Source organism: Mauremys reevesii, linkage group 1 (genome assembly GCF_016161935.1).
Source record: "Mauremys reevesii isolate NIE-2019 linkage group 1, ASM1616193v1, whole genome shotgun sequence".
NCBI lineage: Eukaryota > Metazoa > Chordata > Testudines > Geoemydidae > Mauremys > Mauremys reevesii.
Window position 1 is genome coordinate 299,106,142 of NC_052623.1, and position 27,820 is coordinate 299,133,961.

Consider the following 27,820-nt stretch of genomic DNA (forward strand, 5'->3'; position numbering starts at 1 on the left):
ACACTTTACCAGAAACCAATACAAGTTTACTACCTTCTCTTCAGCCAGAATGGAATGTTATCTAAGAGAATTATCCATTGATTGCTCTTTCTGTCCTTCCCTGAGTTTCAAATAGCAGCTGCTAATCAAAGGCTTGGTGATGTAAATCAAAGGCAAAGGAGATAACAGTTCCTGCAGTCTAACACTTCAGTCCACTGAGGATTACACTAGGTTAATCTCAGTAGCATAGTATGACAACTGTTTCAGTTTTTTGAACTGGAACTATTTTACTAAGAATGGATCTCACAGCAATTGTCATACAAGGAGACCTTTGTCCCTCAATATACTGTATACAAGTATTCAAACCTGAATAAGATGCATAGGGGTGTTGATACAATAGCAGCTAAAGCAGAAGCACTGAATGGATATGGAGACAATTACCCTCTCACTAGCCTTTTCCTTGTCTTGAGTGGCTTCTTCCCTAAAATTTCCCAATGTTGCCAACCCTATTGCACCCCCATCAATGGGAGATGTAGTTTAGACAAGGCAGCTCTCACTGCTGGTGATTTTTTCACATCGTCTAGACTTGCTCAGATCAGGATTAGATGACATGATGGTAAAAATGCAAGCAACTCACTGTGTTCAATAAAACTCCCACTGTTCCTACCACCATTAGGACTACTGCACTGTAAGCAATAGTGGGAAATTTTAGAAACAAAGACTAGTATAGCTACAGCCATAGAGGTGAACCTTATCCAAAGTGGCAGAGTGACGTTGGTAGGATAGTGTGGGGAAGCTTCCACTGCAGCTGCTCATCCTTTATGTGACAAAAAGAAAACTTCAGACTGCAAGGATGTCAAGCTAGCATGGTTCACAAGCACTAAATTAAATTTTTTAAACACAGAACATTCTCCTAAAGTAACAAATAACAATGAGGAGGTATTTGTGTATGTACTTTATGTTACAGTATTGTAATTAAAATTAAAGAACTAAACAATGGAACAATGAATTAGTATTTCACCTGGTAGAAGAAAAGGACATCTTAGTCTAAAATGAGTTATGAGAAACTGAAGACTAGCTAGTGAAACTGCACAAATTAGAAACATAGTTAATGGCATATCCTCTCTATAGAGGACACATGAAAACTCAAGTGTATGGGAGTGGACTACATTATATGACTACTCTTCATTGTACACAGTGTGTGTAGGAATTGGGCAGTATCCCTTCAAAGAGTTTGCTGGCCCTCTAGTGGCCCTCATTTGTTTTTTGTGTTTCAGAAACTACCACAATCCAGCCACAGCAGCAGTGTATATATGTAGCTAGGGTGCTTGGCCTTACATGTTTTGTATAGTTATTTGGACCTTACTGTGCCCACACGGTTCCTTCAGATTAGGTTTGTTGTGTACCCCTAGAAATCTGAACCAGTATGCTATCCCATCTCAACTCCTAATTTTAATACACATAAACAGAAAAAGGCATTTTCAGTGTTAACATCAGATTACAAATATGGTCTTAAAATGACAAAAATTAGCAGGTAGCTGCAAGGGCAAGTGTAGTATCTGAAGCTACTTTTAACTCATTTTGTAAAATTGAGTAGGCTTCAGACCGATGGTGTCTCTTCAATAAATTTAAGATACTTACTGCTGAAAACCAGATTGAGGATGTACCACAAACCTGTCTATGGTGTCAGTGAGCTGAAGGAATCATATTTGTCTGGACTGAATCTCTGGACTGCTTCAGGGAAGGTTAGTTTGGTCCATAGCGCACACTTCCATAAATTATATCACAAATCTGTTGTATCTAAGGTATGTGCTATGGTGTTCTGCTAAAAGGAAGAAGTATAGTTTGAAAATGGGGTTGCAAGATAAAACTAGTTTCAGAGCACCAGGTTAAAAACCACCTCAGATCTCCTTCTAGTCTTCACATACAAAAGCAGGTTCACAGAGCATAACTATTGTTTTCTTTGTAGTGGTTTTGTTACATGTACAAACTTTCAAAAACACATTTATACAAATATATGAAGTATGTTATTGGAGCAATGACAACACAAAAATGAGACTGAAAATGATGGAGATATAACTAAAACTAGTTGAGATCTCAAGAAAATGGTTGTACTTAAAACCCAGTAGTTGGCTTTCCTCTTCCCCACACCAGAAATAATACAAAAATAAAACCCTGCTAATGGAAAACATGCTGCAAGGACAACCCTGTGATGGAAGAGGGATGGACTAGATGACCTAATATATTTTCCTTCTCTAACTTATAGAATATGAAAAATTATAATAATTACAATGATTCTACTTACAAACAGTTCTGTATAATACAGAAGTCAGAGCTGAGCAAGATCTAGAAAAATCAATAATCCCTTCCTCCGCCAATATAAGATTGTTCCGTACTGTGTGTTTTCAGTTTTTTGTCTAGTCTAGTTTAAATGTTCCAAGTCATGAAGCTTCCACCACACCCTTTAGATAACTACTCCCCAGGAACAGATCTCAGTATTAGCCGGTTTTTCCTGATGTACAACCTAAATGTTTCTGTTAAATTCCACCCCATTACTCAATCATCCTGGATTTCCTTGTAACCACCCTAAGCAGCTTCTTGCCCTCGCAGATGTTTACACCAGCAGATACTTGTAGATATTTCTCATGTCATTAGATGCCTTACAACCCTATTTCATAACTAGGCACCTGGCTTAATCAGGACTGTGACCAAACTAGGCACCTGGCTTAATCAGGACTGTGACCAAAGTAGGTTCCTAGTCAGCTTTAGCTTGTTAGTGTCAGATACCCAACCATGTTCAAAGGCCCTGTGCAAGGCGAGGTACAGACCTAGACCAGGGAGTTTGGTTTGAATGTGGCTCTAAGCGAACGTCGCCCTGTCCCCGGCGGGGAAGGAGGGAAGCTGAGACCACTGGAGAAGGGGGCGGGGGGGGAAGCAGCAGGGGCAGAGGAGGCAGGACAAGGCGGGGAGAGGGACGGGAGAGAGATGCCGAGGGCAGGGAGAGGGCCGGGGGCACCAGCGCTGGGCAGCACGGGGTGGGGTGGGGGCGCTCTCACCCGCGCACCGCAGGCTCTGGGAGAAGATGAAGTGGCAGCAGAGGTCGCACCAGGTCCGCACCGCCTCCTCCAGCCTGAAGCGGTGCCGCTGCCCGCGCTGGCCTTCGGGCTCGGGCTCGAAGATGGTCCGGACGTGGCGGGGGCGCTGCGGGCCGGGGCGCCGGCGGCCGCAGACCGGGCCCGGGGCTGCGGCTCTGCCCGCGCGGGGCTGCGGCGGCTGCTCCCGCAGCGGCATGAAGAGCTCCAGGGCCGGCAGCGCAGGGGGCCGGGCCGCCCGGGGCGCCCTCACCACCGGCACCCGCGGCAGCCGCCTCCTCTTCTCCCGCGGGCTGGGGGCCCCGCCGGGCGGGGGGGCCGCCGCCGCCATGCGCAGCCCGCAGCTTCGGCAGGCGCCTCAGGTAGGACGCGCCGCCTGCGCTCGCCCGGCTGCAGCCGCCCAGGCAGGAGGCATCGCGCTGCCTGCGGCTGCCCAGGGCGGGCACTGAGCAGACCAGGGCAGAGCCCCGTCCATCCTCTGCCAGTCCCCGGGGGAGTCTGTGGGGGGGGGAACCATGTGTCCCACACTGCCCCCCCCGCCAGTCCCCAGGGGAGTGTGTGTGTGGGGGGGAACTATGTGTCCCACACTGCCCCCCCCCCCGCCAGTCCCCAGGGGAGTGTGTGTGTGTGGGGGGGTGAACCATGTGTCCCACACTGCCCCCCCCGCCAGTCCCCAGGGGAGTGTGTGTGTGGGGGGGGGGAACCATGTGTCCCACACTGCCCCCCCCCGCCAGTGCCCAGGGGAGTTTGTGTCTGTGTGTGTGGGGGGGTGATTCATGTGTCCCCCACTGCTCCCTCCATCCTCTGCCAGTGCCATGGGGAGAGTGTGTGTGTGTGTGTGTGGGGGGAAATCATGTGTCCCACACTCCCCCCTTCCTCTTCTGCCAGTGCCCAAAGGAATTTGTGGGGGGGGGCCGTGGGGTGGTGAATCATGTCTCTCACACTGCCCCCTCCCTCCTCTGCCTGGGCCCCTCTGCATGGGGAATCGGGTGTCACTACAGCCAGGCAGCGCTAGGAGACTGCAGACGGATCCGGTGTCACAGAGCCCCCTCCACCCTCTGCCAGGGCCCTGCTGGTTGGATCGGAGAAGCTGTAGGTCAGGGATCAGGTTTACTTGGGTAAGTTACTGTGATGGGCTGTTTAGCCTACAAAGAGTAATGAATAGACGGTACCACGTAGTAGGCATGAGAGGGTGTAGAACTATTGTACTAGAAAAATCACACCCATCATGTAGAATCATAGAACTGGAAAGGACCTCGAGAGGTCATCTAGTCCAGTCCCCTGCACTCAAGACAGGACTAAGTATTATCTAGACCATCCCTGACAGGTGTTTGTCCAGCCTGCTCTTAAAAATCCCCAATGATGGAGATTCCACCACTTCCCTAGGCAATTCATTCCAGTGCTTAACCACTCTGACAGTTGGGAAGTTTTTCCTAATGTCCAACCTAAACCTCCGTTATGGCAATTTAAACCCGTTGCTTCTTGTCCTATCTGCAGAGGTTAAGAACAACAATTTTTCTCCCTCCTCCTTATAAAAACCTTTTATGTACTTGAAAACTGTTATGTCCCCTCTCAGTCTTCTCTTCTCCAGACTAAACAAACTCAGTTTTTTCAATCTTCCCTCATAGGTCATGTTTTCTAGACCTTTAATCATTGTTGTTGCTCTTCTCTGGACTTTCTCCAATTTGTCCTCATCACCCAGAACTTGACACAATACTCTAGTTGAGGCCTAAGCAGCATGGAGTAGAGCAGAAGAATTACTTCTCACATCCTGCTAATACATCCCAGAATGATGTTTGCTTTTTTTGCAAAAGTGTTACTGTTGACTCATATTTAACTTGTGATCCACTCTGACCCCCAGCTCCCTTTCTGCAGTACTCCTTCCTAGGCAGTCATTTCCCATTTGGTATGTGCGTAACTGATTGTTTGGGGGCTGGTCTACATTGTGGGTGGGAGTGGAAATCAATCTAAGAGATGCAACTTCAGCTATTGGCGTAACTGAAGTCTAAATATCTAGTTCGACTTACCTGGCTGTCCTCACGGCGGCGAGTTGACTGCCACGGCTCCCCCATTGACGCTGCTTACTCCTCCTGCCAAGGTGGAGTATGGGCATCGATCCCCGATAGATCAATTACTACCCACCATACCCTAAGTAGAGTACTTTGCATTTGTCCTTAGTGAATTTCATCCTATTTACTTCAGACTACTTCTCCAGTTTGTCCAGATCATTTTGAACATTAAATTTTGAATTAAAGAGTGTCATGAAGCAGAGGCAGGAGTTAAAGTTGCAGCATTAATTTTAACTGGTTTCTTGACTTTGGGAGGCTTAACTCTGATGCTGCTTCACATGCCTATGTCGGAGATGCTCAAAAATAAGTTGTTTCGGTCTCCACTGCTTCCTGCTCTGCTAGCTTGCAAAAGTTTAAACACAGAGCTCATAACTAAAATACATTTCTTAAAAAATCTCAAACTTTGCATAATGCTCTGCGATTGATGAACCCAGCCACCCTTGACCAAAGCTGCCAGAATGTAATTGACCAATATACTTAAATTGCACTTTTGTCCTGTAGTTTTCAAAGCATTTTTAAAAAGTAAAGAAGTATTACTAGCATATTGCAGAGCATAAGAAAGAAGAGACATATGAAGCAATTTGCAGGAGATGCAAGCTGATCTAGGAGATAACTCATGGGTTTAGCACAACACGGGACACAACACACACTTTGACCAATAGGCTACAAGCAAAGTGAGAGAGAGGTGAAATGCGAAACATGTATTTTGGTGATCCACACCATAATTTACAGTTTGTCATAGCTTTAAGGTACAAACCTGTTTTAAAGAAGTCTTTTTACTGTGTGAATCACATGTGACCATGTATCAGAGGGCTAGCCGTGTTAGTCTGGATCTGTAAAAGCAGCAAAGAATCCTGTGGCACCTTATAGACTAACAGACATTTTAGAGCATGAGCTTTCGTGGGTGAATACCCACTTCGTTGGATGCAAGTAGTGGAAATTTCCAGGGGCAGGTATATATATGCAAGCAAGAAGCAAGCTAGAGATAACGAGGTTAGTTCAATCAGGGAGGATGAGGCCCGGTTCTAGCAGTTGAGGTGTGAAAACCAAGGGAGGAGAAACTGGTTTTGTAGTTGGCAAGCCATTCACAGTCTTTGTTTAATCCTGAGCTGATGGTGTCAAATTTGCAGATAAACTGAAGCTCAGCAGTTTCTCTCTGAAGTCTGGTCCTGAAGTTTTTTTGCTGCAGGATGGCCACCTTAAGATCTGCTATTGTGTGGCCAGGGAGGTTGAAGTGTTCTCCTACAGGTTTTTGTATATTGCCATTCCTAATATCTGATTTGTGTCCATTTATCCTTTTCCGTAGAGACTATCCAGTTTGGCCGATGTACATAGCAGAGGGGCATTGCTGGCATATGATGGCGTATATTACATTGGTGGACGTGCAGGTAAATGAACCGGTGATGGTGTGGCTAATCTGGTTAGGTCCTTTGATGGTGTCGCTGCTGTAGATATGTGGGCAGAGTTGGCATCGAGGTTTGTTGCATGGATTGGTTCCTGAGCTAGAGTTACTATGGTGCGGTGTGCAGTTACTGGTGAGAATATGCTTCAGGTTGGCAGGTTGTCTGTGGGCGAGGACTGGCCTGCCACCCAAGGCCTGTGAAAGTGTGGGATCATTGTCCAGGATGGGTTGTAGATCCCTGATGATGTGCTGGAGGGGTTTTAGCTGGGGACTGTATGTGATGGCCAGTGGAGTCCTGTTGGTTTCTTTCTTGGGTCTGTCTTGCAGTAGGAGGCTTCTGGGTACACGTCTGGCTCTGTTGATCTGTTTCCTTATTTCTTCGTGCGGGTACTGTAGTTTTGAGAATGCTTGGTGGAGATTTTGTAGGTGTTGGTCTCTGTCTGAGGGGTTAGAGCAGATGTGGTTGTACCTCAGTGCTTGGCTGCAGACAATGGATCGTGTGGTGTGCCCGGGATGGAAGCTGGAGACATGAAGGTAGGCATAGCGGTTGGTAGGTTTTCGGTATAGGGTGGTGGTAATGTGACCATCACTTATTTGCACCGTGGTGTCTAGGAAGTGGACCTCCCATGTAGATTGGTCCAGGCTGAGGTTGATGGTGGGGTGGAAGCTGTTGAAATCGTGGTGGAATTTTTCCAGAGTCTCCTTCCCATGGGTCCAGATGACGAAGTTGTCATCAATGTAGCGTAGGTAGAGAAGGGGCGTGAGTGGACGAGAGCTGAGGAAGCGTTGTTCCAGGTCGGCCATAAAAATATTGGCATATTGTGGGGCCATGCAGGTGCCCCTGATCTGGAGATATATATTGTCATCAAATTTGAAATAGTTGTGTGTGAGGATAAAGGCACAGAGCTCAGCAACCAGTTGTGCTGTGGCATCATCAGGGATACTGTTCTTGACAGCTTGTATTCCATCTGTGTGTGGGATGTTTGTGTAGAGAGCCTCTACATCCATGCTGGCTAGGATGGTGTTTTCTGTCACCAATGCATTGTAGTTTCCTCAGGAAATCAGTGGTGTCACGGAGATAGCTGGGAGTGCTGGTGGCATAGGGTCTTAGAGTGTCCACATATCCAGACAGTCCTTCAGTGAGAGTGCCAATGCCTGAGATGATGGGGCGTCCAGGATTTCCGGGTTTGTGGATCTTGGGTAGTAGATAGAATAACCCTGGTCGGGGCTCTAAGGGTATGTTGATTTGTTCTGGTGTTAGTGTAGTGAGTGTCCTGAGTAGATGGTGCAGTTTCTTAGGGTATGTCTACACTACAAGAGTAGTTCGATTTAACTTAGGTCGAATTTGTGGATTCGACCTGATGAATTTGAATTTGTGTATCCACACTAAGGACACTAATTCGACTTTGTGAGTCCACACTAACGGGGCAAGCGTCGACATTGGAAGCGGTGCATTCTGGGCAGCTATCCCACAGTTCCCGCAGTCCCCGCTTCCCATTGGAATGCTGGGTAGAGCCCCCAATGCCTTCTGGGGGAAAAATGTGTCGAGGGTGGTTTTGGGTAACTGTCATCATTCAACCGTCACTCCCGCCCTCTCTCCTTGAAAGCGCCGTCGGGAACTCTGTTCGCGCACTTTTCTGGTCAGTGACAGCGCGGACGCCACAGCACTGCGAGCATGGAGCCCGCTGCGATCATCGCTGCACTTATGGCCGTTGTCAACTCCTCGCACCTTATTGAACACCTCTTCCACAGTCAGCTGCTGAGAAATCGAGCGAGGAGGCTCCGGCAGCGCGGTGATCCTGGGGACCCAGCCTACCCGCTAATGCCCTGGCTCATGAAGCCCTATACAGGCACCCTGGACAGTGACAAGGAGGTCTTCAACTACCGGCTGAGCAAGTGCAGAATGGTGGTGGACTGTGCTTTCGGACGTCTCAAGGGGAGATGGAGGAGCTTACTCACTCGCTCGGATCTCAGCGAAACCAATATCCCCATTGTTATTGCAGCTTGCTGTGTGCTCCACAATCTCTGTGAGAGCAAGGGGGAGACCTTTATGGCGGGATGGGAGCTTGAGGCAAATCGCCTGGCTGCTGATTACGCTCAGCCAGACACCCGTGCCATTAGAAGAGCCCAGCGGGAAGCGCTGTGCATCCAGGAGGCTTTGAAAGCTAGGTTCCTCAGAGAGCAGGGTAACCTATGACTGTCCAGTCTCTTTACAGAGAAGCTGAACCTGCCCCTGTTTCAGTTACTATTGACTTTTTTCAGCGGTTACATACCCCATTCAACAGGTTTCCCCCCTTCCAACAGACGTTTAAAATAAAGTTATTGGAACATTTTTAATTAACAAAGTTTTCTTTACTAATGAATTCTCGTTCAAGGGTTCCAACAGGGACGCAGACTGTGGTGGGTATGGTGTGCAGTGATGTACAGACCGCTTCTACACTCGAGGACTGACATGCTCCTGCTCCTACAGCGGTCCTTGGGGGGGGGGGGGAGGACGGTTACCGGAGGATGTGCAGGAAGGGGTGGGTTTGCAGGAAGGGGTGAGGGGTGTGTGGGAAGGGTGAGTAGGTGTGGGGGGATGATGGCTCTGGCTGGGGCTCAGGGCATAGGAGAGGTTCATGGCTAGGGTGGAAGGGCATGGTAAGGGCAGTCTGCCTTGCCATTTGTGGATGCCAGGCGCTCGGACCCTGGGGCAACATACACCTCCCAGACTGACCTGGGGCAGCAGACACCTTGCAGAGTGACCCAGGTGCCTAGTGACTGCACTCTGTGTGTGACCTGCTGTTGATCCTGCCCCCATGTCTGTACCCTGTTAATGGTGGCTGTCCTATGCAATTAAGAACCCCCTCCCCCCCCTTCACACAAACTCTTCTGCAAAGAAACATGACGGAAACAGTAATGAACAGCAAACTGTTTTTAATACTCAACTACACAGTTGGGGGATGAAACTGGGATTTGGGATCGGGTGAGCCAGGAAGGCAAGCAATTCTCATACTTTAGGGAATGAGAGCTGTTTGGTACATGAGCGCTCTGCTGGGGTGGAGTGACAGTTTTCACGGCCCCTAGCGCCCCTCCTTCTTGTGATTTGGGGTGAGGGGGGGACAGGACTTTGTGGCGGGGGAGGGCGGTTGCAGATACAGTTCAGGGGGGCTCTCTGCTCCTGCCTGCGGTCCTGCAGAACATCCACAAGGCGCCGGAGCGTGTCCATTTGCTCCCTCATTAGGCCAAGCAGTGTTTGAGTCGCCTGCTGGTCTTCCTGCTGCCACCTGTCCTCCTGTTCGCTGTGTGAGCGCTGCTGCTGAGAGAGGGTCTCCCTCCACTGGCTCTGCTGGGCCGCCTCGGCTCTGGAGCAGGCCATCATTTCAGCGAACATCTCGTCCCGAGTCTTTTTCTTTCGCCGCCTAATCTGCGCCAGCCTCTGTGAGGGGGATGCCGGGGCAGTTCGGGAAAGAGCTGCAGCTGTGTGATGGGAAAAAGGCAGTGATTTCCTTCCAAAGATACATGTTTGCGAACACTGAACACAGTCTACTCAGTTTCTGTGAACAAGACCATACAGGGCACCTAATCTCATGTGCTCTCAGGACAAGTTCGAATTTTCGGCATTCGCTTTCATTGCCTGGGGTCTTGCACTGGAGATCGGACAAGCGGGGCAGGACAGCAGAATCCGTGTAGCAGCCAGGCCTGGTAAGCCGTAAACTTTAGGCTGCTTAACAGTTAATGGATAGCAGTGCCCTCCTGCTGCAGGCAATCTGGAAAGCATAAAGTCTGACCCTGTTCCAGCCCCTCGCGGCTGTCCCCGGGAAAGATCCCTGTATGCTTTTCCTCTGCAGCCTACAACATGTGGCTGTTAAACGACGGTCATTGTTATGCAAAGGAAAAGTCAAGCATTCACAATAGTAACATTAAAGTAATTCCCCTAATTAGATGCAGCAGTCACCGAGCGAGATCACCCTGAGGCGGGTCTCCAGGAGAAACAGAGAGCGAATACTGCGTGAATCCCTGCACAGACCAGGGCCCTATGCTGCCATGCTGGTCGAGGCGATGCTCCCATTATACCTCCTGATGGCCTGGCGCGGAAGAGTGTGCTTCCACGGAGCACCCAACAAGGCACCTCTCCCCAGGAACCTCCTGCGGAGGCTTTTCGAGTACCTGTCAGAGAGCTTCGTAGAACTCTCCGAGGAGGATTACTGTTCGATCCCTATATGCATTGACCTTTTTATATAGTTTTTATTCCTGTTTTGTTAAAAAATAAATGTTTACATGTTTATAGCACTTACCGACTGATCCTTCCCCTGATTCAGAGTCTGGGTTAACGGCCGGGGAGGGTTGGTAGGGGATCTCTGTGAGGGTGATGAAGAGATCCTGGCTGTCGGGGAAAGCAGTATTGTAAGCGCTGTCGCCTGCCTCGTCCTCCACAAACCCTTCCTCATCTTCCCCATCGGCGAACATCGCCGAGGAACTGCCCATCAACACTATCCCATCCTCAGAGTCCACGGTCACTGGTGGGGCAGTGGTGGCAGACCCACCGAGAATGGCATGCAGTGCCTCGTAGAAGCGGCATGTCTGGGGCTGGGCTCCGGAGCGTCCGTTTGCCGCTTTGATTTTTTGGTAGCCTTGTCTCAGGTCCTTGATTTTCACGCGGCACTGTGTTGCATCCTGGCTGTATCCTCTGAGTGCCATGGCTTTGGAGACCTTCTCGTAGGTCTTTGCATTCCGTTTTTTGGAGCGCAGCTCCGAAAGCACAGACTCATCGCCCCACACAGCGATCAGATCCAAGACTTCCCGGTCAGTCCATGCTGGGGCCCTCTTTCTACTCTGAGATTGCATGGACTCCTCTGCTGGAGAGCTCTGCATCGCTGCCAGTGCTGCTGAGCTCGCCACGACGTCCACACAGGAAATGAGATTCAAACTGGCCAGACAGGAAAAGGAATTCAAATTTTCCCGGTGCTTTTCCTGTATGGCTGATCAGAACATCTGAGCTTGGACTGCTGTCCAGAGCGTCAACAGAGTGGTGCAGTGTGGGATAGCTCCCGGAGCTAGTAAGTTCGATTTGCATCCACACCTAGCCTAATTCAACATAGCCATGTCGAATTTAGCGCTACTCCCCTCGTCGGGGTGGAGTACCGAATTCAAACTAAAGAGCCCTCTAGGTCGAATTAAATGGCTTCCTGGTGTGGACGGGTGCACGGTTAATTTGAATTAACGCTGCTAAATTCGAATTAAAGTCCTAGTGTGGACCAGGCCTTAGTGTATTCCTCAGTGGGATCTGAGGGAAGTGGCCTGTAGAATTTGGTATTGGAGAGTTGTCTGGCAGACTCCTTTTGGTAGTCAGACCTGTTCATGATGACAACAGCACCTCCTTTATCAGCCTCTTTGATTATAATGTCAGGATGGTTTCTGAGCTGTGGATGGCATTGCATTCTGCACGACTTAGGTTATGAGGCAAGTGATGTTGTTTTTCCACAATTTCTGTCTGTGCACGTCGGCGGAAGCATTCAATGTATAGGTCCAGACTGTCATTTCGACCCTCAGGAGGAGTCCATGTGGAGTTGTTCTTCTTGTGCTGTTGGTGGGAGGGTAACTGTGTATCAGTGCACTGTTCAGTGTTGTCCTGAAAGTATTCTTTGAGTTGGAGACGGTGAAAGTAGGCTTCCAGATCGCCGCAGAACTGTATCATGTTGGTGGGGGTGGCAGAGCAGAAAGAGAGTCCTCGAGATAGGACAGACTGCAGCAAAAACTTCAGGACCAGACTTCAGAGAGAAACTGCTGAGCTTCAGTTCATCTGCAAATTTGACACCATCAGCTCAGGATTAAACAAAGACTGAATGGCTTGCCAACTACAAAACCAATTTCTCCTCCCTTGGTTTTCACACCTCAACTGCTAGAACTGGGCCTCATCCTCCCTGATTGAACTAACCTCGTTATCTCTAGCTTGCTTCTTGCTTGCATATATATACCTGCCCCTGGAAATTTCCACTACTTGCATCCAACGAAGTGGGTATTCACCCACAAAAGCTCATGCTCTAAAACGTCTGTTAGTCTATAAGGTGCCACAGGATTCTTTGCTGCTTTTACATGTGACCATGCCAGCCTTCATATAGTTTAGCAGCAGAATTTGAATTCTTTGATCTGCAGATCCCTAGCTTAGGCCTTTTACCTTTTGAGCTACAGAAATAATTACTAGTTCTGTTCTAGAACAGTCACTGGAAGAGGAATTGACACACCCTAACAATGGATTACACAACTGTTTAGCAGTCAGCAGTAGAATATTGGCAATTAGGAATCCCTGTATTCTATACTTGGCTCTGGGAGAGGAGTGTGGTTTATAGTAGTTACGGAGAGAGGAAAAGGAAATCTGGTTTACTCACTCTGAAAGGAAGCAATGTGATGCAGTGGACAAGATTGGGGTTTGTCATATTAGAGACCTAGATTCTCTGTTTGCAGAGGGCAAGGGGGAAGAGTTTCAGCGCCTCTTCCCTGCCTTCTAGATTGGGGTTTGTTGGTGTAGTCAATCATAAGGGTAGTGAATTGCAAGAGCATTTAAAATTGACAATACAAACTCCTTGCTCTCCTCTTTCCCAGCTCAGGAACTTTCTCCTTCCCAGGCCTGGTCTACACTAGGCGTTTAAATCGGTTTTAGGAGCGTAAAACCGATTTAACGCCACAACCGTCCACACTAGGAGGCACCTTATATCGATTTTAATGGCTCTTTAAATCGGTTTCTGTACTCCTGCCCGACGAGAGGAGTAGCGCTAATATCGGTATTAACATATCGGAATAGGGTTAGTGTGGCCGCAATCGACGGTATTGGCCTCCGGGAGCTATCCCACAGTGCACCACTGACCGCTCTGGACAGCATTCTCAACTCGGATGCACTGGCCAGGTAGACAGGAAAAGCCCCGCGAACTTTTGAAATTCATTTCCTGCTTCGACAGTGTGGAGAGCTCATCATCACAGGTGACCACGCACAGCTCATCAGCACAGTTAACAATGCTGTCTCCTGAGAATCGAAAAAGAGCTCCAGCATGGACTGCACGGGAGGTACTGGATCTGATCGCTATATGGGGAGATGATTCAGTGCTAACAGAACTGCGTTCCAAAAGACGAAATGAAAAAGTATTTGAAAGAATTTCTAAGGCTATGACGGATAAAGGCCACAGCAGGGACTCCGTGCAGTGCAGAGTGAAAGTTAAGGAGCTCAGACAAGCCTACCAGAAAACCAAAGAAGCAAACGGAAGGTCCGGGGCAGGTCGAAAAACATGCCACTTCTATGCTGAGCTGCACGCAATTTTAGGGGGCTGCGCCACAAGTACCCCACCCCTGACCGTGGATTCCGAGGTGGGGGTTGTAATCTCTGCCATGTCTGAGGATTATGCAGACGGGGAAGATGAAGAGGAAGAAGAGGAAGACCTCGCAGAGAGCACACAGCACTCCGTGAACCCCAGCAGCCAGGAGCTTTTTATCACACTGACGGAATTACCCTGCTCCCAGCCCTCACAAGCAACTATTCCAGAGAATGACGCCCTGGAAGGGAGCTCTGGTGAGTGTACCTTTGCAAATAGCAAACAGTGTTTTTTAAGCAAGCCTTTTTTAATGATTGATTTGCCCAGAGGACTTGGGATGCATTCGCAGACAGTATAGTTACTTAGAAAAGTTTGTTAACAGGTCCGGGATTGAGAGGAAATCCTCCAGGGACATCTCGATGAAGCGCTCCTGTAGGTACTCCAGAAGCCTTTGCAGAAGGTTTCTGGGCAAGGCATCCTTGTTCCGCCCACCATGGTAGGACACTTTACCATGCCATGCATGTAGCAAGTAATCAGGTATCATTGCGTGGCAAAGCATCGCAGCGTATGGTCCCGGGGACTGCTGGCATTCAAGAAGCATCTGCTCTTTATCTTGTTCTGTTATCCTCAGCAAAGTGATATCGTTCAGGATAACCTGGTTAAAAATCAGGAATTTAAGTAAGGGGGGTGGCCATTTTTCTACTGGTTTCGTGGAATGCAGCAGCTTAAAAACACTTTCCTGCACGTGAGCGGGGAGGAGGAGTGAAATGCCGATGATCTTTTCTGTTTGGTCACCGGTGGGTGGGGAGGGGAAGGTTGTTGATTAGCAGGGAGCTAGCGTGGTATTAGCCATGCGTTGCGGGGGAGGGTAAATCACTGAGACAGTGGCTTACCATGGCCGCATGCAAGCTGAATTCTGATGCCTGGACCTGATGTGTCTGTGAGATCTGTAAACCCAGAGCTGCAAGCGGTCACTATTAAGATGAAAAATGCGACCTTGTAGGAAATCACATGTGCTAGGTGAATACTGATGTTCACTGTGAAACAGTATAACCATTGTTCTGTAAAATGTATCTTTCTAAATATTTATCTCCCTCATGCAGCTGCAAATTTTTCAAGCGTCCCTCCTCCATCCCAAAGGCTAGCACAGATAAGGCGGAGGAAAAAGAAGACGCGAGATGAGATGTTCTCGGATATTATGGAAGTTACACGCAATGAAAGAGCTCATCTGAATGAGTGGAAGGACGTGGTTTCAAATTACAGGAAAGAGGCCAGTGAACGTGAGGACAGGAGGGACAACCAAGATGAGAGGTGGCGGCAGGAAGACCGGCAGGAAAATCAGCGGTGGCGGCAGGAAGATCAGCGGTGGCGGGATGCAACTCTGGGGCTGCTGCGTGATCAAACTGACATGCTCCGGCGTCTTGTGGAGCTTCAGGAACGGCAGCAGGATCACAGAGTGCCGCTGCAGCCCCTGTATAACCACCCTCCCCCCTCACCATGTTCCTTAGCCTCCTCACCCAGACGTGTAAGAACGCGTGGGGGGAGGCTCCGTGCACCCGCCCACTCCACCCCCGTGGACAGCCCAACCAGAAGGATGCCGTTACTCTGAATTTTTTTTAATGGCCTTCTCCATCCCTCCTTTCCTCCTCCCAAAGCACACCCTTACTTCTCTCCCTCTTTTTATAATGAATCAATAAAGAATTCATGCTTTTTAAATATAAGTGACTTTATTTGCATAAGTAAGCTGTACTCGAAGGGGGAGGGGGAGTTGCTTACAGGGACTGAGTCAATCAAGGGGGTTGGGTGTTCATCAACAAACACAGCAGTCACACTGTACCCTGGCCATTGATGAAGCTCGTTTTCAAAGCTTCTCTGATGCGCACCGCTTCCTGGTGTGCTCTTCTAATCTCCCTGGGGTCTGGCTGCGCTTAATCAGCGGCCAGGTGATTTGCCTCAGCCTCCCACCCGCCATAAAGGTCTCCCTTACTCTCACAGAGATTATGGAGAATACAGCAAGCAGCAATAACATAGGTGACATTGGTTTGGCTGAGGTCTGAGCGAGTCAGTAATGTGCGCCAGCGCGCTTTAAACGGCCAAATGCACATTCCACCACCATTCTGCACTTGCTCAGCCTGTAATTGAACAGATCCTGACCACTGTCCAGGCTGCCTGTGTATGGCTTCATGAGCCATGGCATCAAGGGTAGGCTGGGTCCCCAGGATAACGACAGGCATTTCAACATCCCCAACTGTTATTTTCTGGTCTGGGAAGTAAGTCCCTTGCTGCAGCCGTTTAAACAGAGTAGTGCTTCTGAATACGCGGCGTCATGAACCCTCCTGGCCATCCCGCGTGGATGTTTGTGAAACGTCCCTTGTGATCCACCAGTGCTTGCAGCACCATTGAAAAGTACCCCTTCCGGTTTACGTACTGGGTGCCCTGGTGCTGCGGTGCCAAGATAGGGATATGGGTTCCATCTATCGCCCCCCACAGTTAGGGAATCCCATTGCAGCAAAGCCATCCACTATGGCCTGCACGTTTCCCAGAGTCACAACCTTTCGTAGCAGCAGCTTAGTGATTGCTTTGGCTACTTGCATCACAGCAGCCCCCACAGTAGATTTTCCAACTCCAAATTGATTCCCGACTGACCGGTAGCTGTCTGGCGTTGCAAGCTTCCACAGGGCTATCGCCACTCGCTTCTCTACTGTGAGGGCTGTTCTCATCTTGGTATTATGGCGTTTCAGGGCAGGGGCAAGCAAGTCACAAAGTTCCATGAAAGTGCCCTTACGCATGCGAAAGTTTCGCAGCCACTGGGAATCGTCCCACACCTGCAACACAATGCGGTCCCACCAGTCAGTGCTTGTTTCCCGGGCCCAAAATCGGTGTTCAATGGATAGAATCTGCCCCATTACCATCAGGATCTCCAAAGCGCAGGGGCCCGCGGTTTGAGAGAATTCTGTGTCCACGTCCTCATCACTGTCATCGCCGCGCTGCCGTATCCGCCTCTTACTCGCCTCGGTTCGAAGGTCCTGGTTCAGCATATACTGCACGAGAGTGCGCGAGGTGTTTAAAACATCCACGATTGCGGTATGGAGCTGAGCAGGGTCCATGCTTGCTGTGCTATGGCGTCTGCACGGTTCACCAAGCAAAGCAAAAAAGGCGCGAAACGGTTGTCTGCCGCTGTCAGGGAGGGAGGGAGGGGTGAGGCTGTACCCAGAACCACCCGCAACAATGATTTTTGCCCCATCAGGCACTGGGATCTCAACCCGGAAATGCCAAGGGGCGGGGGAGGCTGCGGGAACTATGGGATAGCTACGGGATAGCTACCCACAGTGCAACGCTCCAGAAATCGACGCTAGCCTCGGACCATGGACGCACACCACCGATTTAATGTGTTTAGTGTGGCCGCGCGCACTCGATTTTATAAAATCTGTTTTACAAAACCGGTTTATGCAAATTCGGAATAGTCCCGTAGTGTAGACGTACCCCCAGAGCCAATATGTCACCAAATTAAAATTTGACATATCTTTTGTTATGAATAAAAAGTAATAAAATATTCTATAGACACATGCTACTGTGTAACTGATATTCTAAGAATCAATACACAAGAAGCAAAAATGTACCCAAAAGACAAATTGCACAGTATTTTAGATTTCTTGCAAAAGAGGTACAAAGAAAACCAGGACAATCTTGTGGAAAAAAATCACCAGAAAGGATGATTTTTTAATTCTTTCTGTATCAATTAATTTTTTTTAATCAAACCACCATGAAAATTTCAAAATGCTCCAAATTTATATTTTTGCCATTTTTGAGATTTTTACAAATACAAGTATAAAATTCCTCTTAAAACTGTAATGCAATCTTAACTATAGCACAGCTATCACTATACCCTAATAGACTCTTATACCACCTGCTCTCATCCCCACAGTATGTGAGCACCTTCCAGTAGTACATTGAACATGACTAACATCTGTCATATGAAGAACAGGAGTACTTGTGGCACCTTAGAGACTAACAAATTTATTTCAGCATAAGCTTTCATGGGCTATAGCTCACTTCTTCGGATGCACAGAATGGAAAACACTATGCATCCGAAGAAGTGAGCTGTAGCCCACGAAAGCTTATGCTGAAATAAATTTGTTAGTCTCTACGGTGCCACAAGTACTCCTGTTCTTTTTGCGGATACAGACTAACACGGCTGCTACTCTGAAATCTGTCATATGTAGTTTGTTCTCTCGCTCTCAACATCTTCCCCCAGAGAATTGGGTGCAATGCAGTATTTCATTTTGGTAGAATTTTTTGTTTGTTTAATATATATATTTATTAGAGAAGACAAGGTGGAAGAAGTGGCACTTAGAGGGGAAGGTGCTAAGGTTTCTGCTGATTAGGTTTTTTGAGAGTTTGTGCCACAGTCTTGGACTCGTTGCTCAGAAAGCTGTCTTCTGCACAGACAAGCTTTACCTTATAGCAAAATGTCCCAACGTGCCCCAAGCCATGGGCAAAGTAGTTTGGTGGAGAATACTGGAGGAGTGCAGAAGGGAGATCCCTTTTCCAAGTTCTGGGATTCCTTTAACCTTTTGAACAAATGCACATACTGGTTTTTAGCAAGTAAGGGACTAGGGATTTTATTGGAAAGCTAAGTTAGCTTTGCGCACATGTGTAGCACATTCAGGATTCATATCATAACTCAGAACTTAGCTGTGTTTTCTATGAGTAGCTGGGCAAATTTTAAACAGGAACAACTCTAATTTCTTCACCCCATATTTCTAAACTGTAGTAAATCATGTACATTGCAGAGCAAGGTCTATATCCATACAAAGTTTCACATATAACAGTTCATCTGTTTTTGTGATACAAATAAGTTGCACAATTATTAAATAGGAAAACTTGCTTTTTAAGCTGTACAGAACTCAGATTTGATTGAAGTATGCTCCAATTAATCAAAAGAAACTTTGTGTTGGCACTAAACATGAAAATCTTCAGCTCAAGAGGCAAAGCTTTCAGAAAGTTTGAATGACTGAAAAAGGAGGTTTACGGTAACTTAACTAAAGCAGTTGCTACATGACCTTGCTACAGTATTGCAGAGGTTCTTCCATGCATGCCTAGATCTTGTCGACACTAGACTTTTTGCCAGAATAACTACTCTGGCAAATCCTCGTAGTGGAAATATAGCTTATACTGGCAAGAGTTCCCTGCATGAAATAAGCTATATAGGCAAAAGGATTTTTTTGCTGATATAACCGCATCTACACTAGGGCTTTTGCCTGCATAGCAATGTTGGTTAGGTTGTGATTTTTTCCCCACACTCCTAACCAACACAGCTGTGGTGGCAAACCTTTTATGCATAGACCAGACCCTAGTCTCCTCTGGTTACTAGAGATAGCCCTAGTGTTTTCCAACAAGCATTATTGTAAAAATTGATCTTTCCTCTCTGCTTCAATGAAACTATTAGTCTCAGGTTGGTTGGAGACTAGTCATTTTGGAACTATTACGGTTAATGCATCCATCAAAAAAAAAATCAAAATCAAAATCAGAAAGTGACAGGTAGGAAACATGCATGAAAGTTACATATTGGAATACTGAACAGTCAAACTTAAATGAAAGAACGAGCTGTTTCAGAATTGGCTAGACTGGTTCTAATTTTACCCAAACAGGTTTCTCTAGCTCATTTGTTCCTTGTTTCACCTTTTCTCCCTTTCAAGGCTTGTTCAACTTTTTAAAATGTTTATGACTGAAGTGTCTCCTGCTGCCTTTTGTAATTCATGCCATAGCATTATACCTTTTAGGTATTTTATGAAGTCTCACATACTGTGACTATAGTGATGCTTTTCTTAAAGCTTCTGCTATTTTTATTAGCAATGATTCAGCTCCACCAGTGGGAGCTCCTGTGCAGAAAAGATATCAGGTAGGATGGGCACTGATGGGACACAACATGTGCACACCCACACTGCTCAGAACAAGTTTAAACAATACAGTGGTAAAAAAGTTAGTTGCTGCTGGCACCTAGTCTATGCTAGTGCTTCCATTATTGTGCAGGACAGAAACTCTCTTTTCTGTATTAGGACAGTACTGAGCGCTCTTTTGCTGCTACTGCAATCTAAATAATGATTTGACATTTGTAATTTTATTCCTTATATTTCATTTGGGTTTAAGGGGGAAATAATGGTATATCATGAACATTAAAAGCCAATTTTTACAAAACAAAATGAAAATAAATTATGAAAAGAAGCCTGGAAATTAAAGACATCTTGGAATAAGTTGTTGATATTGTATTTATGTATACAAGTCATTCACTCATGCAATTTTACAATTAATATGTAGACAGGCTTGTTAATGTATTACTTGAATCAGTTACTTAACACTATAACTCTAAAGTAGTAATTCTGTTTCAGAGGGGGAAAAAACCCATAGTACTATCAATTGTCTGTCTTGGCAAACCTATTACTTTCCATATTAAGGACTCACAATATTATGACAGTTGGTATGAACAAAGCCAATCTCATGACACACCAGGCATCAAGGACTAAAGCCAGTAAGGGAAGTTTCATAAGAAAGTAATCAGTAATATGCTTAACTGATTACTTCAAGTCCCTTAGCCAGATGTAACAAATTATTTTTCAAAACAATTTTAACAAGCCTACATACATTAGTGGTGGGTTTACAAGACTAAAACCAGCAGTATTTTTAAATTGACATGTTATGAAGAAACATGATAGAAAAAAAAATTGAACGTTTTCATCCTTGTGAAAATAGTAAGCGACTGTAAACCGTGGCATACAAACTCTATGTTTACAACAATTAACTCTCCCCATTCAGACGGCTTCAATGTAAGAGAAATAAGACTCCTCTATTCCTCTTACATTTCTCTTTTCTCTGAAAATTTGATCTTTCAACCAATATAATTTGTTTTCCAAAGTTAAAATACCTTAAAATAATGAACAAAACAACACAGGCATAGAAATAATCTCAGTGATTCTAATCTACATTTATGTACAATTTAAGGACCTGATCCTTCAAACATCTATGCACATAAAATTTAATGACATTCATGTGAATGCTAGCACAATCTGGCCCTAAAATATTCCCATAATTTAAATACTTCGCAGTAAACACTTTTAAATGACATGGCTAAACCAGAAAAAATGGGTTTTGGAGAGCAATTTTTTTAAAAAAGTTTGCAAGCTGAGGAACATCTTTTACTATATGTAGGGGTAAATTATATTTGAACAGGTAAGGATAGGAACCCAGTATCAGAGACTATAAAACAGTGTATATATCCTGCTTTAATATTGGAGCAACCAACCAGAAACACCAACTTCATAACTTCCATTTTAAGTATAAAATACATTTTAATGTTTTTATTCCTATACTGTGATGGGGGCAGAAAGACAAAGGAATAAACATCACAAAACTGAGTCTTACACACGTATACCTGTTACTGGCTGCTTTTCATTTGGTTGCATGCTTCAAGGTTTTACTGTTGTTATATAAAGCATGAAATAATCTAGGACTAATCTATTTGAGGGACTACATGTTACCCTACATGCTCTATTGAAAATAGGAATGGCAGAGATGGAACTGTTGGACATCCCTGGCATGGTCTCAAAAGAGAAAGGATGAGGCCGTTGCTTCAGGCCCAAAGGATGAGGCCCATGATCCTTGAATGCTCTTCCTCAACAATATGCAGCAGACTACAGGAGGTGGCAAGACTCGGGATGTCTGCTTCCTTTTTAATTTCGTAGGTTTTGGAGCAGACAGTTTTCTTCTCCATGTTTTGGGCTGAGTTGTGGAGTGTTGGAGGAGCAGGGTGTAGTATTAATTTTGTATTTGAGGTTGGGCTGGGTGCACTTACTGGTTCTGAATGTGCTAACTTTTCTATTTAGTAGCTGCTTTTAGTTTCAAATGATTTTTGTTAGATGCCAGAAGCCTGCAGTATGGGGTACCACCGATGTAAAAAAGTATTATTATATTTTCTCTCACAAGTTTAACATTAGTCATAAGTCTTATTAGTCATAAGCTGTGATATTGTACTTTGTTGGTTTTGGTCTCTTTCTGAGAATTACATTTTTAAAAAATAGTTGTTTTGCTGATGTTAAAAGCACTGAAGCAAGATGGAAAATGGTTTATGGACTCCAACACTAAACTCCCATAATACTTAGCCAAATGATTATCATGGAGAACATGGCATCCAACATGGACAGGACTAAAAACCTTGTGAATTTATTTTCTGACTCACAAGTGATCTATTAACTTGGTAGACAAGAGGGAAGAAACGTATCTCCTCTCTTTGTCCTAAGTGCATGTTGTTCACATTGAATTACAGAAGCAAAGACAAGATCAAATGGTCTTCATTCAAGTACTGTAGCTGATGATGAGTCATTGACTAGGTTCTGAAATAACATACTGGTATTAAGGGGAGCCCAGGTGCCCTTTAAAGTAGTGGTGCCCCGCTTTGTGCCCCCCAAACATTATTTCACACCCCCCAAGTTTGGGAACCACGGCTTTAAAAACTATTAATAACTTCTCTAAATGCAGGCTAGTTCTAGCCACAAGTTCTCTTTCAAGAAACAAAAGTAAATCATGACCTAAAAATCAACATTCAATGAATGTCTATTTAAGCATTATGCATGCTGTAAGCCTTTGCCAGAGTTCTTTAAATGGATAAAATGTTTAACCATCTCAGAAAACGTATCAGTAATTCTATTTTAACATTAACAAAAAAGACTGATATAATGGTTATATTTACAGTATATACATATTTACATACTTTTGTTATACTAGAGTTGCAGAAAAAAATTGCTGTACAGAATGGTTTTTCTGCATTTAAATGCCCCTTATAGCATTTTTTTTTGTGAAAAATGAACAGTCCTTTCATGCTCCTTTGTTGACTAGATACAGTCTACATTCCGTAGGCCACCATCCACAGTCAAAGCACCAAATCTAAAGTGAAAGAAACATTTTATTCTTAGCTGATTTAAATTGATTTAATACACAATAAATTAATCCTTAGTCTAGAATAAAATTAAAATGTGTTTCTTTTTTTAGTTCATTTAACTATAACTTAATTATATTCTTCCCTCCCCTCTTGCTACGCCCCAACACATTTATTTCTTAAAACAGTATTCTTGAAGACACACGAAGAGTGTGCACACAACAGGACACTGCATGATCTAAGCATAGGACTGAGAACCAGGAACAAGTGAGTTCTTAGCCCAGCGCTACCACTGACTCACTAATTCACTAGGAGGCCTTAGGCAGATCATAACACCTGTGTAGCACTATCTACACTAGAAAACGGACCCCATTACTAACAGCTACCATCTGCAATGGATACTCCTGAACTAGTGAATGAAAATAATTTGACTGCTAGCATAGACAGAATATAATCATTTTCAGTGCTATTAAAGAAAGCATTGTTTCAGCATGCTTATAGAAAGTATGAGTGACTTGTTTTCTCAGTCCTGTTTCATTACAGCTAATGCTCAAACTGCTGAATGACTAACACAGATTGGTATCATTCCATAGTTATTAAACTTAAAGTGATATCTGAAAATTAAAAAAGTTTAGATAAGAGCCTGTGAATCACTTCAAGAAATACTGTGTAAATCCAGCATTCACCACTCTGAGCAACAGTTACTTCCATTAAGTGGCTGTAGGTAATTTCAGCTGTCTTGGTGCTTTTACCTTCATTTATTGATTTCCACAGTAATGGAACAAATGTCTTTATTTGAAAACAATGCTAACAACTGTGGCCAAATCAGCTTGAAACATGTCTCAGAGCAACAATTTGGAAACAGGTACCTATACTGCAGTTGTCCAAGAGATAAAATTTCCCATTTTCTTGCTCACTGGATCCATTAACTTCCATACCAACTTATAACACCCCCCACCAAAAAGTAAAAATTACTATTTGCCTTTCTAAAATGTGGTTATTCTCAGCTAGTTCTTTAACAACACCTTCCATTTCCTCCTTCAGTTTCTTCATACTGTATGATAAAAAGCAAAAGAAAGGTCTTCAGTGATTATAAACAGTTTTATCCATTGAATGCCAGTTTTAATGTTACATTCATTATGAAATGAATGTGTCAAAATTGTACAATAGAAACAGTTTCTCTAATAATAAAATTGGAAGAAAAAATATTCTGAAGATGCCCAAACATTAGAGTGACTCGTGACAATGAAGTTTCCAGTAACTTGCAATCGTGTACAAAGTAAAGGAGAAGCATATTAGGTTGGCTTGAGAACAAAATCTGACAAAAGTGATAAATGGAAACAGTGAATGGTATGATTTTTCCCTCATGCCCATAAGTACATTAGCATTCAGAAATACCAGTTTGTTTTTGTAACAGACAGCTAATGCCCACCTTTATGCAGTAGTCACTTCCCTTTCCATTTTTAAAGCAGTTAAGTTAGGTCATAAACAGGGGCGGCTCTAGAAAGTAGGCTGCCCCAGGCAGCGCGGTGTGCTGCGCCGCCCTTCCTCGGTCCCGCGGCGGGTCCCCTCTTCCCGCGGCTCCGGTTGAGCTCCCGCGGCAGGTCCACCGGAGCCCCGGGACGAGCGGACCTGCCGCAGGCATGACTGCGGGAGCTCCACCGGAGCCGCGGGAACAGCGGACCTCCCGCGGGCACGGCTGCGGACGGTTCGCGGGTCGGCGGCTCCGCGTGAGCTGCCGCCGTCATGCCTGCGGGAGGTCCAGCCGAGCCGCGGGACGAGCGCCCCCTCCGCAGTCATGCCTGCGGCAGGTCCGGTCGTCCGCGGCTCCGGTGGACCTCCCGCAGGCATGACTGCGGCAGGTCCACCGGCCCAGCCTGCCGCCCCCTAGATTTGGCCGCCCTAGGCACCAGCTTGGTTTGCTGGTGCCTAGAGCCGCCCCTGTTCATAAAACCCAAATTTTCTCTAATTTCTTTATAGAAAGCATATGAATGTATTACAATTATCCACCTAATTCTTACCCAAGAGTCATTTCCACTAAAGTGTTTGAACTTGGATAGATTGGATTCATTGTATGTTTGATCCCAGTGGAAACTGCAAACGTTTTCTGTCGCAAAGTTTCTTGTAACTGCAATAAATAAATATGGTAAGTAAGTAACATGATCACAGGCCAACAAACTGCCATGTGCATTTCAATGTCCACCTTCAAATCCCTCCTTGAAATATTCCCCTACAAAAGCCATGAAAATGGTTAGGCAGTTGTGTGTGGCCTATCATGCTGAGTAGTATTGACTCATTGTGCTCTCCCCTGTCTGTCTGTTGCATTCTCTCATCTTACACTTTGTAAGCTCTCTGGAACAGAGACAATCCCTTTGTATGTTTGTCCAGTGCCTAGCATAAAAGAGATCTGATCCATGACTGGGGCCCCTAGGCACAAGTAACATTATTAATAAATATAGTAATGACCCTGCTCCTCTCAGACTTTTGCTCAGGGAGATCAGCTGGATTTCCCTCCATTTTTACACTTGTGTTTTTTAAAAGTAATTTTGTTGTACTAAAATATGTTTATTTGCCACCAGACTTCTTTCTGTATTTGGGGACACTGTGTAACGAAGACTAATACATATAATGTCTGAATGTCTTAAACGTTTGACACATCTTTAATGAATGGTTATATTCTGCAGAAGAAAGCAAGATATACACTTTCATGCCTCTGATTTTTCCCCGGGAACCTGGTTTTGAACTGAACCTGGTGGCTCTGAATAGATCTGCACTCTAAATGGTAACTGTCCGAGTGCTAAAAAATTCAATAACTCCTGCCTCATGGCAGAGATTTTAACAGTTTCTTCCAATTTTATATTGTTCCTAAAATGTGTTTTTTCTCAGTCTAAAAACTGGACATAATTTAGGACCAGTATACCTCATTTATATAGTCCTGGTATTTGGATACCTCTTCTTCAATATCAAAACACTGTCTGGTGATCGTCAGTAACTGCTTCCTCAAATGAAGCATCTTTCTGAAAGCAAAAAAATAAAAAAACGATTTTAAAAAGGCAATCAGCAAAATCATGGTGCTGTCACAATGTTGAATTCTAATGAATCAGTCTCTTGCCTCATCCAGTCCTCTGCTTTGTCCAAAAATGTCTCATACTTGCTGACACATTCATCTTTGAACAGAGATATGGCTTTTGTGGCATGTAAATTCAGCTTCTGCCTACAATACAGAAATAATGAACAGATTATTGTTATATCACTTGCAGGACTTCATTCCCCAAATTATTTCTTTAAAGCTTTCAGGCATATGAGGTATATATGAAGATTTAAAATGTCTAAAAAAACCTTTATCCAACTTATTTTGTGTGCTACTATAATTCATTATAATTCACTAGTATAATGTGTTTATACTGGATAAACTGCCAGGTTATATTTCAAAATTAATTTCCAAGATGTTCCAATTTCAAATGTCACATTTGAGGCAAAACTTTGGCTAGTTTTAACTATTATTTACAAACTATGCACTCATGTTACTCTTTCCGTTTGAAATTTGAAACTTTGATTATATTAAAGGAAAGGAAATGATGGATAGAAAGGACAGAGGAAATTACTATAATTCATTATTTGTATTACCATAGTGCCTAGCAGCATCAGTCATGGCTCATGACTCCACTGTGCTAGGCACTGTACTAAGAGAACAAAAAGACAGACCCATACCCCATTAAGCTTAGAGTCTAAGCATAAGACAAGAAGTGGATACAGATGGGCAAAGGAGGACACAGTCAGACAATATTGGTCAGTTTGATAGGCAGTGGTCTCAGCACTAACCATGCTTGTATGTGTGAAGTAGGAAGTGGAATCATGGGATGTGAAATTCTGAAAGACTGCAACTACATGTCAGCTTTTAGGCTTTTACTGAATAAAGTCTTGAATATTGGCTAGTTGGTAATCTTACCTGTATGGTTTACATATGGACAAAGTACCTGGTTTCTCATTAATCTCACACAACCGTCATCTGCCCAGGAAGCAGCTGAAATGAACACTGCTCACTTGCCTACCCAGTGATAAAGTGCTACAATTAAGACTGGAATGGCCAGCTAAGTAATTTTGCTGCCACCAAAAAGACCCAAAATCTAGGAGCTGAGTTCTCAGATCACCAGCGCTGAAATCACTGCAATCGCAAAACAGAAAGTAATACTATATGCCATCCTCTAGCAATTTCTTTTTGGGAGTGTATGGAGTAAAATGAGATGTGCTCAGGATCCCAAGTGACACTTGGAGACCCCAAAGGGAAAACACTGGAGTGCCACTGGTAGTAGCAAAGGCAGAACACTCTAGGGAAAGATATCTACTGTAGATATTCCTTAAAAGTAGCAAATTAGGAAGGAGGCAGGAATTACAAAATGTCTACTGGACACAAGGTATTTTACATACACATGCACTCAAATACATATATGCCCTCAGACAAAGACCAAGTGGTTAACATCCACATTTCAAGGTACATCAAGTTACCCCATCTCTAGGAAGCAGATAATTATGATTAATAAATATGCATAAAATCTCTCATCATGCTTGACAGAAATTAAAAGAAAGAAAGTTGCTGTTCAAAAGAGTTTATAATATATCAAACAAAGAGGAACCAGCAGGAAAGGTAACTACCAAAGATTTGTCAGGGACCTTAGCACAAGTGATATTTTTTTAAATGTAATTTTAACACTTACTTGTCAAATTTGTGGATTTGTTCCTCATTATAAGGAAGTCCTAGTATCAGAGGAAATCAAAGATATTACTGATTTAATTTTATTAATTTAGCCATCATCCTACAGAATTGTTTTTTTCCTGTCTGGGTAAGCATTAGGTAGCAAGCATTCACATTTAGTTTTTTCAATGCAGATGTTTAAATTTATAAAACCAAAGTTGTGGTTCACTGACTCCCTCAGATTCTTTTCTTAACTGTTGTCCTACAGAGCACTGAGGACATATTCACTGTTGGCCGTCTCTCCCCATCACTACTAAAAATATCTGAACAGACTTAAGGCTAACTTGTTCTTTATACTTATTCTTAATGTATA

General features: G+C 44.8%; 2 protein-coding genes across 4 annotated transcripts in view; both read right to left on the minus strand.

The window, feature by feature from the left end:
* RASSF3 (Ras association domain family member 3) overlaps positions 1–3,155 on the minus strand; it is a 139,392-nt gene extending 136,237 nt beyond the window's left edge. Inside the window, exon 1 of the mRNA XM_039502108.1 lies at positions 3,036–3,155. The gene's annotated coding sequence lies outside the window, so the exon portion shown is untranslated. The remainder of the gene's footprint in view (positions 1–3,035) is intronic.
* A 16,753-nt stretch (positions 3,156–19,908) lies between these two features.
* TBK1 (TANK binding kinase 1) overlaps positions 19,909–27,820 on the minus strand; it is a 50,784-nt gene continuing 42,872 nt past the window's right edge. For 2 of the 3 annotated variants that reach the window (XM_039502242.1, XM_039502251.1), the window contains exons 16-21: positions 27,470–27,509; positions 25,867–25,968; positions 25,675–25,771; positions 24,776–24,882; positions 23,737–23,808; positions 19,910–22,762 (exon numbers count right to left, since the gene is read on the minus strand). In XM_039502242.1, the coding sequence (XP_039358176.1) occupies positions 22,711–22,762; positions 23,737–23,808; positions 24,776–24,882; positions 25,675–25,771; positions 25,867–25,968; positions 27,470–27,509 (470 nt within the window). In that variant the 3' untranslated portion in view covers positions 19,910–22,710. Of the gene's footprint in view, positions 22,763–23,736; positions 23,809–24,775; positions 24,883–25,674; positions 25,772–25,866; positions 25,969–27,469; positions 27,510–27,820 lie in introns of all 3 variants that reach the window. The other variant, XM_039502258.1, reaches the window with a different exon arrangement.